Here is a 16,345-nt window from a genome sequence, read left to right as displayed (position 1 = left end):
TACTATAAGTTTTTATTTCTTCTACCACATTATTTAATATCCTAGAACTCTATTTTCTGATATTTAATATCGTATTCTGTTCTTTCATGGGTGCTATATCACTTTTTATTTCTTTCTATGGATATAGTAGTTTTAGAAGTTATTTTTTTTATATAGAATTGTACACCTGAAACCTATAATTTTATTAATGTCACCCCAATAACTTCAGTAAATTAAAATAATAAAAAATGAAAAAAATAAAAGTTTTAAATTTTTTCCTTCCTGAATTGTGTTTCTTCTGAATCTGTATTTCATATTCTATCTCTCACGATGGAGGTTTTTTTCAAAGGTGATCCTTAGTAATCATAATTTTAAAACATGCACTTAATTTTTAAAAGGCTGACTGAAAATATTGGGTACAATGGGTGGGTTTTATAGCCTGGAAGGCACCACAGAAGTATGACCAAGATGATCTCTGTTTAGTAGGGAATCTGTAAATTCGCCTGCAGATTTTCTGAAGTCATATTCCATTTCTTTAGATACCAATTCACCAATCTCCTGTAGGAGCACAGCTGGGGAGGAGGAAGGATCCAGTGGTGGTAGAAACATGCCTCATGTTTCTGGAAGTCAAGCAGGAGAATCACTACTCAGTATTAGCATTTTAGTTAATTTCAGTACCACTGCCTCACAGTCTGGCCTCCACTATATGAAGTATCTCTGAATTTGAAATCCATATGGTTTAATTTCACTTCAAAATAAACCTGTCTCCTGCTAAGGTGAGGTATCAAACTGCTTCTAACCATTCTATAGCCTTAGCTGGCTTGCTTAGTACTGGCATCTGCTCCTCAGCTCTGTGAGAAATCCCATCCAGTTGTCATCTTTCAAAATTGTTGACAATGCCTGCCCATCTGTTGTTTCCTTGTTTTCTTCACCCTTATGGATTTAACCTTTTGTATTTCCATATTCTCATTTTAGTGGGATTCAGAGGAAGCAGGGAAAAGGTTCAATTTTCCATGTTTAATTATAAGCCCTTCTACATTTCTGTACAATTAGAAATAAAACATAAATAATGCTGGACAAACCAACCTATCATCAGGAAAAAAGAAAACACACACACACACATGCTGATAACAGATATTATTCTGAATAAAGTTTGGTAAAGGCAGTACAGGAAGAACAACATAAAGATACTCAAGACCTCATAGGTGAACAGGAAGTAACAATTAAGCCAGGTAGCTGATGAATTTCAGGCACAGAGTTGATAACTTAATAAAAAAAATAAGTTACAAATAAATGAAGTCTTTGTAAATTAACTTACTGGTGTGGAGTCTGTCGGACCTTTGGAATGACTTCTTCCCTAGGCCCAGCAAAGGATTTTCCACTTTAACTGAAGGAGAAAAGCTAGAGTTCTGGGGGCTGCTTGACGACTGTCCATCAGATTGTTTTCCTTCCCATATCGCTAGGGGAAAATATATATAAAAGACTGGTGACATTAAGGTCATAGATAGAAATCAATTAATCAAACAAGTAAATCATTCAGCACTAAAAGTAGTTACACATGAAGCAATGTGACCTTGCAATTCTGCTTTGAGTCTGTGTATTAAGCCTCAAAAAGGAAAGTAAAATCTCTTCCTTCCTCTCAGCACATTATTTGCTTCTGGTGGTAAATTTTCTTCCTAACATAAATGCCAAGTTCTGCAAGACACAGTTTAAATCTGGCAGGCACATATAATTAGCTGGCACCAAACCGAATTGTGTAATAAAACACAAAGTCTGTATCTAGATCAGTTTAAATTAAAAACAAAACAATCAACAACAATCTAAAGGCCTATAGATATGCCCAATGGAAACTGAAAGGTGGCATGTATTCTTAGTAAAACCTTTTCTTTTAAAAGAGAGAATTGGTGAAGAGTTCATTTCGAGCATCTTTTAGAAACATCAGCTTTCTAAGGTTACTGACTAGAGGCTTCCAAATATTATTAGGCAAGACATTTTGGAAATTAAGTTAGTCATAGATCTCATTCAAATCCCACTGATTTTTATTTTTTTTTTTTGTAACTACATTATTATTTTGCATAGATTTCCCATTTACCCTGGAAGAATTTAAATTAATGATCTGGCAATACCAGGATTATGTAAATAAATACAACAATTTAAAAATAAATGATATAGTATACAAATTAGAAAACCAACACAAAAATACAGGGAGGCAGTGCAGAGGTGGACATCCACTGATAGATTAAGAAAAAACAAACAAAAAAACCTCATGGACAACAGTATGGTGATGACCAGAGGGTAAAGAGGATGGGCGGCGGAGGTAGGAGAGGGTAAAGGGGGGACAGGGCAAATGGTGATGGAAGGAGACCTGACTTGGGGTGGTCAGCACACAATACAATATACAGATGATGTATAATAGAATTATACCCCTGAAACCTATATAATTTTATTAACCAATGCCGCCCCAGTAAGTTCAATTAAAAAAAAACTTCCATTGAAAAACACCCCATCTGCCTACCAGCTTTAGCAGTCACTGAGTCACTGGCTGCTTTGACAGTCTTCAGAGAGAGATGCTGACTAGAGGAGATGGACATGCTCGGCCTGCATTGCTGCTGCTGCTTCTTCTGCTGTTGTTGTTTTAGAGCCTATAAAGAGAAAATTGACTATAAGAAACAAAACAAATCAGTTTTGAGTAATAAAAAGTATAGGACTTCTTTTTAAGTGGTAAAGAGCATGCATGTTTTTGCTATTATGAAGTTTAATGCAAAGATTTTTGCTGTGTTTACATGTGTAGATATATATATTTTTCTAATATTAGTTCCAAAATGGTCAAACGCTTAGTTACGGGATATGTACATTTAAAATTTTATTAAGTATTACAAAATTTTGCTTCAAAGTAACTGTAACAATTTATAATCTACTGGCAAACTACAAGTAGCCATTTTCCCACACACTTGCCAATGCTTGATAAAATTAAGATTTTTATACCAAGCTGAGGATAAAAGTAGTCTACTATTTTACTGTTTCCTTAACTATTAGTGAGTTTAAATTTACTGATCATTTGCATTTCAACAAAATCGAAAGGTAGTTCTTTGAAAAGCCCAATAAAATAATCAAACCACTGGCAAGTAGCAATGAGGAAAAAAGAAGATACATTATAAATGAACAACACTGAAGAACAGAGATAAAAAAGAATAGTATGTACAACTCTATACCAATATTTGAAAAAATCAGGTTGAAATGGATCACCTTCTAAGAAAAATAAATTTCTAAATTTGGCTCAACAGTAGAATATCAAGAGACCAGTAGAAGGAGATAATATAAAACTGAAGTGCTAGGAAAACAATTTTAAAAGATGAGATTTACAGAATTTTCAAGGAAAAGATAATTTCCTCAATTGTGTCCCAAAAACCTATAAAAATAGAGCTATACAATTTACTTTGATGCTAGAACAATTCTGATTCTAAAACTGTATGTAGATGATCCAAAAACAAAACAGTAAAATCTAAGCTAAAATCTTATAAAAGAAAATTCCACAACATATTTAAAAACATATAACAACCATATGGTTTATTTCAGAGACCTAGTATAGATTAACATTATAAAATCTAGTTGTGGAATTCTGTATGTTACTAGATTTAAAGAGAAAAGCTACCTGATCATCTCAATAAATGCTGAAGAAAACAAACTTGAAAAAATCAACACCTATTCATAATTCAAAAAAACACACACATAAAGAAAAACCTCTTAGCAAATTAAGAACAAATGAAAGTGTCATAATAAAAAGAATGCCTTACCACAGACCTATGACACAGAGGTATATAAATTATTAAATCCAAATTGGAAAAACTGCATAAAACTTCTCCTTAAAAGGACATAATGTCCTTTCAAAAAATTTTCAATGGCTGCCAGAGTCATGTGTTTTTAATGTAGGATATTATACTTCTAATAAACACAGACTAGCATGATTACCTGCTTTAGTGCCTTCTTGCTGTGCTTCTGTGATGGAGAAATGACTTTACCTGCTGGAATGGTAGGTGATGGGCAGGCTGACTGGGGAGAGGATGGCTGTGACAGTCGAGATGATACTAGAGGAAAAAACAACAATGAAAAATTCGTTATTAAGAGTTGATATCAAGCACCACTCCTTCCCCAATCATATGCTGCTACCTGTATTAAGAACTGTGACCAAACACTTTTGGGAAGGATCTTCTTTATGGAGTTCTACAGCAAACAGCCTCCCTTTTCAGTTTATTTCCTCAGAAAGCTCTAGTGAAGGATGATAGGATGGGGGGAGGGGTGGGTGTTAGTATTCATTACTTTTCAATCTTAGATTTTTCAATAGAATTGATTGAAGAAGCAGGAAGTAGAATATAAACCATTAGTCACCAAATTAGATGAAACTCAGAAAAGATTTTAGAGCCTGGCAGGCAGTGTGTACTTTAGGTAAATCTAACATGATAAGAGTAGAAGAAACCTGGATAGAATGGGTCCAAGTTTTCCCTACCTTCAAAATAAAGATAATAAAGCCATTCCACCTCAAAAACTCAACTTTTGCTTTAATACTGATATTCCTACATCTCTTAAATCAACAAATTTAGGCCTAACAGTGTGAGAGTACACTAGGATTTCTCTAAAGAAAGCAATGTAGGCTGACAAAGCGTAACCACCTTCCACTCCATTACCCCAGAACCTAGCCAAGCCTGTCTTATTTGAATTATAGTCTTCCCCTTCAAGAGCCTATAGCTATTATAATAAAGAACAATTGATCTTTGTGTTTTATGAAATTCAACAGTGTATTATTTATAAGAGATAAACTGCTGATTCAAACCCCTTAATAATAAAAATAATAAAATAATCACTACTGCTAGTGATGGCTTTGAAGAGTAGATGTTTACTAATATCTTCTCCTTTCATAGTAGTCGGACTGAAAGGCTTGATAGCAAAATGGCACTCCATGGTATGGACTAACGTGCTTTAAGAGCATGGTTCACTGGAATACACAAGTGTTGGAATACAGCATTTCAATGGACTCTTAGATGTTTTAAGAAAAGAATACACCATAAATAATACTTGAAAAGGACAAGTACAGACAATGTTAAGATGACTTATCGGCACAGCTTTAGTTTTGTTATCCCAATCCTTACAATACAAACTATATACAGGGAAGAATTGACATAGAGTAAGTATGACATTTTAAAAAGTTTATTGTAATATATCACACAAAAATAAAGTTGGATAGTCCTTGAGATGGCTGAGCAACAAGAAACCATATCCTCAGTCCATTTAGATGTTGACAAATTTTGTTAAAATAACAGCTTCACTGAGATATAATTTATATACCATACGATTCGACTAACATGGAAAATTCAATGGCTTTTCATACATTTGCAAAGCTATACAACCATCAGCACAATCAATTTTCATTACCTACTAAAAAACCTGTACATGCAGTCACTCCTCTTTCCCTAGAACCAGGCAATAACTCATCTATTTTCTGTCTCTATGCATTTGCCTATTATGGATATTTCATATCAATGTGATCACATAATATGTGCTCTTTTGAGACTGGCTTTTTACACTTAGCATATATCAAAGGTTCATCCATGTTACACCATGTATCAATACTTCATTCCTTTTTATCTTTGAATACTATTCCATTATATGCATATGCCACATTTTTTACTCATTAGCTGACGGTCATTTGGGTTATTTTCCACTTTTTGGCCATTATGAACAATGATAAGGACACATGTTATTGATCCCCCTGGGTTCATATCTAAATGTGGAAATGGCTGGATCGTACTGTAACTCCATGTTTAACTTTTTGAGAAACTTACAAATTATTTACCAAAATGGACACACCATTTCAATAATTCCACCATAAATATGACTTCTAATTTCTCCATATCCTTGTTAATACCTGTTACCTTTTTTATTTCACTGTTCTTAAAGGGATATAATGGGAAAAAAGTTTTAAACTATTAATTTAACTATGTTTGTTTTTAATGGTTTTCATAAATCTGAGAATATACATTCCCTCACCTGCCTCCAATACGCCTAAAAGTAAACAGAAAACAGACACACAGAAATTAACCCCATTAGACAATATAAGAATTCTACTTTGCAGCCTGGAAAAGAGAGAATAAAATTACCTGTAATTACCACAGCAAATGTTTGGAAGGCTTCCCCGAAAGGCAAAAGCCCTTTCTAACAAATAAAACCATAAACATATCTCAAAGCCAAATAAACTAAATCACAGATTCTAGGACCCACCAGTGAAGAACACCTTCCAGAATTGACTAATGCCAAATACTGGTCTCATAACGTATGTGAAACTTAAACTATGTTTTAACATTGAAATACTGCATGAAAGGCTAAGAACTATGAATAGCAAACATTTAAATACGATTTAAACACATGTTGAGAAACCTCTCTCATAATTCCTTTTAGTGGCTACATTGTCTTCAAAAACATGTAATCTTATTAATTAGAGCAATCTGTGCTAGGCTCATTTGAACAGGATTTCAGTGAACTCTCATAACTACCCTTTAAGGTGTTTGCAACTTCTCTTTCTAACCCCACCAAATCCCTCCAATTCTACCCTCTAAACTAAATAAAATATGGTTGGATTGCCATCCTTACTGACATTTTTCTACACAAATAAATATATGAAGATTTTTAACATATATTTAAACATAAATTTTATGTAATTAATCTGCATATTGTGATGCTATCTAAATTTTACAGATCAGGACGTTTAATTAGCTTGCCAAAGGATGCAGCTAGTACGAAGCATGGCCAAGCTCTAAGCTTGGTACATTTTCAGAAAGCGCCCACTTGTAGCTGGCTGAATGATGACCACCAAAAAGGTATGTTTATGTCATAATCCCCAAAACCTAAGAATGTTATTTGGGAAAGGGGTCTTGGCATATGTAATTAAATTAAGGATCCTGAGAAGAGATCAGCCTGGATTATCCCACTGGGTCCTAAATCCAATGCCAATGCCCTCAGACATACAGAGAACACTGACACAGAAGAGAAGGCAATGGGAAAATAAGGCCAAGTCAGTCAGAAACCACAGAGGCTAGAAAGTACAAGGAACAGACTCCTCCCCTTTGAGCCTCTGCAGGCAGCTTGTGGCCCTGCGGACAACTCAACTTCAGGCTTTCGGCCTCCTGTGAGTAAATAAATAAATTTCTATTGTTTTAAGGCACCCAGTTTATGCTAATTTGTTACAACAGTGTCAGAAACCTAATAGAATACTAATACTGAAGCTAAAATTCTTTCTTTTTATAAGTTAGCATTATAAACTCATAGATGTTTATATACTTGAAATGTTTAAGTCAAAACATTCAAAACATTCAAATTGTCCCCTTTTGGACCCTGGTTGGTGTGGCTCAGTGGACTGAGAACCAGCCTGCGAACCAGAAGGTCGTCGGTTCGATTCCCAGTCAGGGGCACATGCCTGGGTTGCGGGACAGGTCCCTGTTTGTGGGCGTGTGAGAGGCGACCACACAATGATCTTTCTCTCTCTTTCTCCCTCCTTTCCCCTCTTTCTAAAAGTGAATAAATAAAATCTTTTAAAAAAATTCGTTCCCTTTTTGGATAGTGGGAATTCCAAGTTGTAAACTACCTTTGGGCAGTATTTAACTGCTTCCTTGCTACCTAGCACCAAAGGAGTCTCAGGTAAATCTTGAGTAATTTTTTTTTTATCATAATTTGATCAACTACTTCTCCAAGGAGCTGGCATCTTTTAACTGGAAATGGTATTAAAATACCATACTCTAAGCGTCGGCCTGTGAGCCAAGTGTCACTGGTTCGATTCCCAGTCAGGGCACATGACCGGAAACACATCAGGTCCCCAGCTGGGGGCGCGAGTGAGAGGGAACCACACAGTGATGTTTCTCTCCCTCTCTTTCTCCTTTCCCCTCTCTCTAAAAATAAATAAATAAATAAATAAATAATTTTTTAAAAAAAAAATACCATACTCTAGACCCTTGGGGTGCTCACTGCTACTGGGTTACCACTGATTCTAGGATTTTTCAATGGTTACAACAAGAAGTCTTTTTTTTTTTTTTTTTAAAGAAGAAAAATAAACTCATGCACAGATACCAAATTCAAATACAGGATTACACGATTGGCATTTAACTTTTCTGATTTTATATTTCTATCACTTTACTTCTTTTCTGATAGTTCTGGACCTTAAAGTAATTACTGTAATTATTAACTTGCCATTACAGATCCAGTTTCAAAAAAAACCTATATCATACAATTGCTGAAAATAAGACTGCTGAATGCAGTTTAAGATTTCTTTGTGCCTGGGTTCCCACAGTAACTTACCTATGTCATTCTGCACCAAATTTGATGTATACTTGAGTTTGCTTTAAGTTGTTTCATATTGCTAGGTATATTTTCAGAAACTTAATTGTTTTAGTTACATAAAGAAATTGGGTTGGCCAAAAAGTCCATTAGGTTTTATTCCATAAAAAAACGACAATACATCTTTCATTTTTACCAGTAACTTTATTAATTTGGATATTGAGTATGTCAGCTATCTTCTGAGTGGTAGAACATTGATTGTTCTCAATTAATGTCTCAATTTGACCGCTATCAACTTCAACTGGTCTATCCAACTGTGGAGTATCATCCAGTGAGAAATCTCTAGTACAAAACTTCACAAACCACCTTTGACATGTTTGATCAGTTACAGCATCTTCTCCATACATTGCCCAATTTGTTTTAATATGCTTTATTGATTATGCTGTTACAGTTGTCCCAATTTCGTTTCCTTTTGTTTCCCTCCACCCAGCGACCCCTCCTCCCTCCAGCTGTCTCCCAACTTAGTCTATACCCATTGGTTGTGCATATAGTTCTTCTCAACATCTTCCTGTCTACTCCACTCCCTTCTACTACGCTTCTTAATTCCTGTACCATCTCTCCCTTTCCCCACTTCCCTCTCCCCGCTGACATCCCCCCATAATGTTCCCCATACCTATAGTTCTTCATCCACTCTCGTTGCCTACTTAGTTTGCCTTTGTTTCGATTCCCTAGCTTCTGTTGTTGGTTGTTGTGATACAGTTTTCATTTTAATGTTCATAGTTTTGATCCTCTTTCTCCTAAACAAGTCCCTTTAACATTTCATATAACAGTGGTTTGGATCTGATGAACTCCTTCAGTTTTACTTTGTCCTGGAAGCACTTTTTCTGCCCTTCTATTCTGAATAACAGTTTCGCTGGATAGAGTAATCGTGGCTGTAGGTTTTTGCTTTTCATTACTTTGAATATTTCTTGCCAGTCCCTTCTTGCCTGCAGTTTCTTTTGAGACATCAGCTGACAGTCTTATTGGGACCCCTTTGTACGTAATTCTCTTCTTCTCTCTTGCTGCATTTAAGATTCTCTCTTTATCCTTAATTTTTGACATTTTGATTAAAATGTGTCTTGGTGTGGCTCTCCCTGGGTCCAGTTTTTTTGGAAGTCTCTGTGCTTCCTGGACCTGTAAGTCTATTTCCTTCCCCAAGTTAGGGAAGTTCTGCTTCATTCTTTTTTCACATAAGTTTTCTATTTCTAGTTCTTCTTCCTTCACCTTCTGGCAACCCTATGATTCAGATGTTGGCCCACTTATGGGCCAACCTATGGGATGTGGTCCCATAGGTTTCTGAGCCTCTCCTCATTTTCCTCACTTTTTGTTTCCTCTTTCTGCACTGATTGACTGTTTGTTCCTTCCCTATGTCCCAATTTGTTGATTTGATCCCTGGATTTCCTTCCTTTACCATTTGTTTCGTATGTGTTTTCGTTCATTTCAGCAGGACTAGCCTTCATTCCTTCCCCATCTTGTTTAAGATCTGCTGTCAAGCCTGTAAGCATTTTTATAACCAAAGCTCTGAACTGTGCCTCAGAAAGATTTCCTATCTGCTCATCCATTAAATCAGATATCTGCTAGCTGATCAGCTGCCTCACTGGGATCTCTATCATGATCTGTGCCATTCTGACAATTCTGTGTTTACCTTTGCTTCCTGGGAGCGGCTGTCACACCTCCTGAGCTATAGAGGGCAGAGCCCCAAGCACTCGTCACTATCGGGCGACCCTTCTCACCACGCTGTGGCATTTTGTGTGGGTGCAGGGGTCCAAGATGGATTCTTGCCATTTACTCTCCGCTGCGAGACCAGGAGCTTCTTCCTCCACCCCCACCCCCTCCAGCTTTCACAGTCCGAGGCAATGGGGGGTCTGCCTTCCCCGGCGTTGGATTCATCAGCTGACGGGTCTGGTCTGTAGCCAGGGGTGCTCCCCAGGTGTTTCTCGCCTCTTTTTAAATACAGATGTCTCTGCTTACCGCTGTACCGTACCGCAGCTGCTGCCGCCAGCACAGCCTGACCTCTCAGCCCCGGCTTCACCCCTCCTACCGTCCAGAGGAGCACCCCTTCTTTATAACTTCATACATCAGACTTCCATGTAGCTTTATTTTCTGGACCTTCTCGTTATTTATGGTTTTGTGGTAGATGTAGTCCTTATTTTTCAAGGGATACAGAGTGTGTCAGTCTAGGCCTCCATCTTGGCTGGAAGTCTGCACAAACATTCTTTTTTTTTTGCATTTCAGTTGCATTTTTACCTTTCTTGAAATAATAAAACATAATATTGTGAAATGTGCATTTTTCTTCCATCTTCAATTTCTAAGTGGCAACACAAAAATTCACCAATTTTGATAATTTTTTTAAATGCAACCACCACCATCACTACCTAAAAGTCGGTGGAAAATGCAAATCACTGGACCCTAGCCCAGCTCTACTGATGCAGAATCTCTGAACATAAGACCCGGGAACCTGTATCATAAGACCTGCAGGTGATTCTGAAGCATGCTCAAGTTTGAGAAGCACTCGTCTTAACCTGTTATGCTATTTTGCATTTTTGACAGTGTATCTGTGGATTGATTCTTAGAATAAGTCAAAGGATAAAAACATGCTTCCAGAAAAACAAAAGTTTCTGTTGTTAGAACCTATTCTCAGCTTTTAAAAGGAATTCACATGTTTCCCTTTAGTACTTGGTTTTATGTTTTACCTTTCATTTGTTTGAAATTTATCCTGGAGTATGTTAAGAGAAATAAACTCACTTTCATTTTTTTGGGCAATTCAGTTGTTCCAACGCTTACATAAAGCACCTATCGAAGGTCATGCTTTGAGTTTCTGTTGGTGTTGATGCACTTATCACAAATGTGCTCTCTTTTCATTGATTGGTGGCTGTTTGTTATATGTTAATTTTACTTATTACATCCTGCTACTTTACTAAATACTGTTCTTTATCCATTTTTATCTCCACTGAGATAAAAAATTTTAAGGCTGGATAATCTGATTATCTTCACACAGTAGTTATTCCTTCTCTTGTCACTTATTTTTAGGATAAACCCGGCCTTGTCTATCTGATCAATTCATCACTTCTAAGCACTGGCCTCGTAGCACTGGCTCTGAGACCTCGGTGCTGCTGCTACCCACGGGGCCCTGCTGCATAGCACCCCGAGGATGGGGCTTCACGGAAAAGGAACTTTTCATCTTGGGCTGGCCCAGTGGGGGTTACAAACCTATCAAGTAAGATCACTGTGTAGACTTGGTGGGGGGCGGGGGGCACACATGTACCTTACACACACTCACATTCACTTTCACATGTCCACTCACATACTTAGCCTGCATGCACCATCCATGTGACACCATGGCACAGCACACAACACTCTCAACCCAGGTTGCTCTCCCTCCTGTCACTTATTGCTCCAAGTGCTTTCTCTTGCTTACTTGTGGTGAGATAAATGCCTCTAACAAAATTTTATACGGGCGTACCTTGGGTATATTGCAGGTTCAGTTCCAGAACACGACAATAAAGCAAGTCACACCAATTTTTTGGTTTCCCAATGCATAAAAAAAGTATTTTTACACTATACTGTAGTTTATTAAGTACACAATATAAGTTTTTAAAAAAGTGCATACATTATTTTAAGATATTTTATTGCTAAAAGATATTAACTGTCACCTGAGTCTTAAGCAAGCTGTAATCTTTTTGCTGGTGGAGGGCAGTGCCTCAGTGTTGATGGCTGCTGACTGATGAGTGAAGGCAAGGCGGCTGTGGCAACTTCTTTAAAGTAAGACAACACTGAAGTCTGCTGCATCAATTGACTCTTCCTTTCATGAACACTTTCTCTTTAGCATGTAATATTGTTTGACAACGTTATACCCACAGACTTCTTTCAAAAAACCCTGTCTCTACTTTATCGACTAAGTTTACTTAATATTCTAAATCTTTTGTGGTCATTTTAACAATCTTCACAGCATCTTCACCAGGAATAGAGTCTATCTCAAGAAACTACTTTCTTTGCTCATCCATAGAAGCAACTCCTCATCCACTGATGTTTTATCATGAGACTCCAGAGTTCGGTCACAGCTTCGGGAGCAACTCCGAATGCCAGCTCTCTTGCTATGCCTACCACTTCTGAGGTGACTTTCTCCACTGAGGTCTTAAAGCCCCCCAAGTTGGAGAGGAGGTCTGAAACCAACTTCTTCCAAACTCCTGTGAATGTTGATATTTTGCACTCTTCCCATACATCACAGATGTTCTTAATAGCATCTAGAATCCTTTCCAGAATATATTCTGTTTACTTTGCCCAGATCCATCAGAGGAATCACTATCTAGGTCAGCTGTAACCCTATGAATATTAACTACTCTCTTCTCTAATTCTGCCATAACATGATAAATATAAAAATGTTATTTATTTTCACTAATATCTGCTTATTTTTCTATACCTTTAGATATGAATAGAACCCACACCTTTTCAAATTGGTTTCCCTAATACTCGGCAAGTGGTACATAATGGAAAAAGGCTGAGTGTAGCAAATACTTTAAACAGAGATGTTTCTTTGGTTTTGTAAATAAATAATGCCTTAAATAACACTTCTCAAGATTATACCTGGTCTACCAGTCCTCCAATGTGAACTGTTCAACAGATTAAAAAGCACTCATTTAACAACAATAGTAGTATCTGATTAGAAACAAAATGCTTGCTTTCATATAAACATATAGCCACAACAAAAGATTAACAAATTCCAGCCAAAAGATTAGCAGTTATTTATTGTTTGATTTAAAAACAAAAACAAAAAAGTCACATCCCAAAACAAAGAGAAACCTAATAGAGGAAACTTTTAAAACTTTATAATTGTTTCCAGAAAAAGATTTAAAACTAGTTTTAAAACTTGGTGTTCATTAAGCCAGTGTTGCATGATTTACTGAAGTAGTTTCAGGTTGTTGGATATTTCTGTACCCCCCACTTAGTATATATTCAGAAAATACTACTTTTCAGATATATTATAGCACTATTTCTCATTTCAATGGATGGTTATTATATTGAACAAGGTCAACAGGATACGGACTATGCATATTAAATACATTTGAAATTAACGCTTTAGTAAATAATCACTGACAATATTTTATTTTCTCCTGAAAACTTTCAATGGACCCCTCTGAAATATTAGAGACTATCAGAAATAATGCAGTAATATCAAAATTAAAACTTAGCTTTATATAGCTGACACAGTGATAATTTGAAGTTTCCAAAATTGTTTCAATCTTCAAAAACAATGATTCTTCTCTAAAGAGAGTTATTTTTCACAATAGTCTTTCTTCTAGAGGAATTTCATTTCCAGAAGTAACAGACTTTAAGTTCTAAGCCCCTTCCTCCTACAACAAGTATAGTCTACTCCAAACTTGGAAGACTGTGGTTCCTAATGATATTTAATCAGTCCCATAATCAAAGATGGAGAGGCAATACCTGAACACCTTCCTGTGCATGTGGGTACCCTGAATATCCAAGTTCTAACCACGTTGCCATCTTTAATACATGACAGAGCTTAAACCTCAAACTTAGCTATCAACCCCCACAGGAGAAACAGAACATCTTTCCCAAAGGTGTCTCCCCACGGAAGTTAACTTTACCCACAGGAGGTTTTCTCCCCAGTATACTTTTTAAAGGAGACATTTCTATACATAATCATCCCCATTCAGTAACTTAACACATATATAAATGATGTGAGAGGGCAGGGATTTCTATGGTATTTTAACTGCAAACATAGTATGTATCAAATTCCTGCTTTAAAGTAGATCTGAACAAGCAGTAAAATTAACATTAGGTCATGCTCCTGTAAAGAATTAGTAATTCCTTACAGATGAAAAGGTGTATTTCACATAATTAATTTTTTTCTTAAGGCACTTTAAAAGCAGACAAAAATCTAACAAACTTTATCAGAAGATAAAAATAATACTTCTGCAGTTGCTTCATATTTCAATATTTGTATTTTATTTCAAAAAAAAGGCAAAGACTTCGCTATGATCCTACCAAAAAAGCAACAGGAAAAATTTGATTTTAATCATTTTTCTGGATTCATTCCACCTTACCTTGGTTTGGAATTCCATAAAGTTCTTCTCTGAACATTGTTTCCTGTCTGAAAATTAGGAACCAAAACTACAAGCTTCTAAGTTCTTCCACTTTACAAGGAAATCAATAAACTAGTTTTAATATTGGGCTGAATTTCAAAGCTCTCTTCGTGTTCCTATTTCGCTGAAAGTTACACTTATATCAAGAGAGCTTCTATCAATTTTCAACTAAAAGTATCAGTTTTACTGTCAGGGCTCTTTATTTTTGTACATAAAAGGAAGTGGGTTTTGATACTATCTCAGTGTTCTTCCTGTCTTACAATGCATTTGAAATAAAGTGATGTCAGATTAAGAGTAAAAACCTTAAATAAGAAAAAAGATAGGCACAATTAGTTTGCTTTACCTTTATTAATAACTGCAACTGATTTAGAACTGCTTTTGCTGCACAGGACTACTATCACTGCAAACTACAAGTTTCCTGCATCAATTTGCACTAGACTACAGACATTCACAAATATGTAATATGTACCTAAAAATGTGCATTTCTGTGCCATATGTATGACCCATGAAGGAAAGACTAAATTATTCTTCATTGTTAATAGCTCGGCATTTATTTGTTTCTTAAGAGTATCAGAGCTGCAACAGTAAACATGAATTACACGTGACATCACGTGCACCTCTCCTCTCCACCTTCCAAACCACCATACAGCGTATTCTACTCTCAGCTCAATAGACTCCTTACGATCTTTTCTGACTGTAATGTAAACCAAAGAAAAATATTCAATATTGTGACAATTTCTAGAACAGGAATGAAACAAAAGCAGTTCAAAACAATTTTATCTGATTCATAATTTTGATTTTGCTATTATGTTGCTGTATCTTCTATTAATATGCTGAGTATTGAGCAAGGTTATGTTATTTTAATCAACCTCATAAACTACTGACAATGGGTTCTATTATTATTTCTCAGATCTTCCTGTATCATACATTTACCTGAAATTCTCAGAGATAGCCTTTAACAACCATGTAACAGATACTACTAATAGCAGCTAATGCAGCATACGTGGCTATTAAAAAGTCAAGACCTTCTAGGCCGTGATTTTGTTTCCAATTTATTGGTCTGGCCTTCTTTAATACTGATTTTCATTTCTAGCCACATCTAGACATTAAGAATCTTGCTGTTTCTCTAACCTGATGAATTGACTTGGTTCCTAATCTAAATCAACAATTTCCAAACTTAAAAAGAAAAGCTGAAACTCTACCCTTCCAAAAAAGGGCCTAGATCTTACCTCCTCTTTCACTATTGACAGGAATTACTTTAAAAATATGTATCAGAATATTGGTCATAGGTCCTGGCTTTTTCCTCAACTTTATCCCATTTGGTCACAACATTTGAGGTCTGGATTGCTCTCCAAGTGGTTGTGTTCTTAAAGCTTAAATCACCACCATCACAGAATTTGCCCAAATTGTACAAGTAGAAACTATACCAGAAAACCCAGATGATGCCACCAATCATTTCAATTTTCTCCAGGAGTAACACACATATTAAAACAGAGATGATAAGACTATTTTTATGATATAGTGCTACATCAATTATTCTAAAGGCACTTAAAGTTAATAAGTCAAGTATTCCAAAAAACATAACTCTAGCTTCTAAATCCAAAGACATCTCACCTAAAACTCAAACCTAAGAGCATATCCAAGCTGGGGAAACTCTTGGATGCTCTGGAAAATTAGACCAGAGTAAAAAAAACTCTTATAATTATAGGAACCATAATGAGTTGGATTAAAAACTGCCTTGCCATGTACAGCTAAAATTATTAATATTTTGGTAAAAGCAATTTACCCTTGTCACGACTCTGACAAGAAGCTACAGATAATTAGCAAAAATAGGTAATAAAATATATTCTTAAGTGGAAAATCCATCCCAGGGAAGCTGTAGCAACGAAGACACTATTCCTTAA

At 36.1% G+C, this 16,345-nt stretch overlaps 1 protein-coding gene and 1 non-coding gene across 2 annotated transcripts in view; both read right to left on the bottom strand.

The window, feature by feature from the left end:
• The window catches only part of ASXL2 (ASXL transcriptional regulator 2), a 119,447-nt gene that overhangs the window by 35,093 nt on the left and 68,009 nt on the right, over positions 1-16,345 (bottom strand). Inside the window, exons 5-7 of the mRNA XM_090281076.1 lie at positions 3,949-4,064; positions 2,495-2,621; positions 1,298-1,438 (exon numbers count right to left, since the gene is read on the bottom strand). Coding sequence (XP_090137202.1) covers positions 1,298-1,438; positions 2,495-2,621; positions 3,949-4,064 — 384 coding nt within the window. The remainder of the gene's footprint in view (positions 1-1,297; positions 1,439-2,494; positions 2,622-3,948; positions 4,065-16,345) is intronic.
• Positions 11,364-11,726, bottom strand: LOC150005775 (small Cajal body-specific RNA 2). The gene has a single exon (XR_016512208.1).

This window comes from Furipterus horrens, unplaced genomic scaffold, assembly GCF_987537825.1.
Source record: "Furipterus horrens unplaced genomic scaffold, mFurHor1.1.pri manual_scaffold_6, whole genome shotgun sequence".
NCBI lineage: Eukaryota > Metazoa > Chordata > Mammalia > Chiroptera > Furipteridae > Furipterus > Furipterus horrens.
The sequence above is the reverse complement of the archived record's forward strand: the minus strand, read 5'-3'. Positions and strand labels throughout refer to the sequence as shown.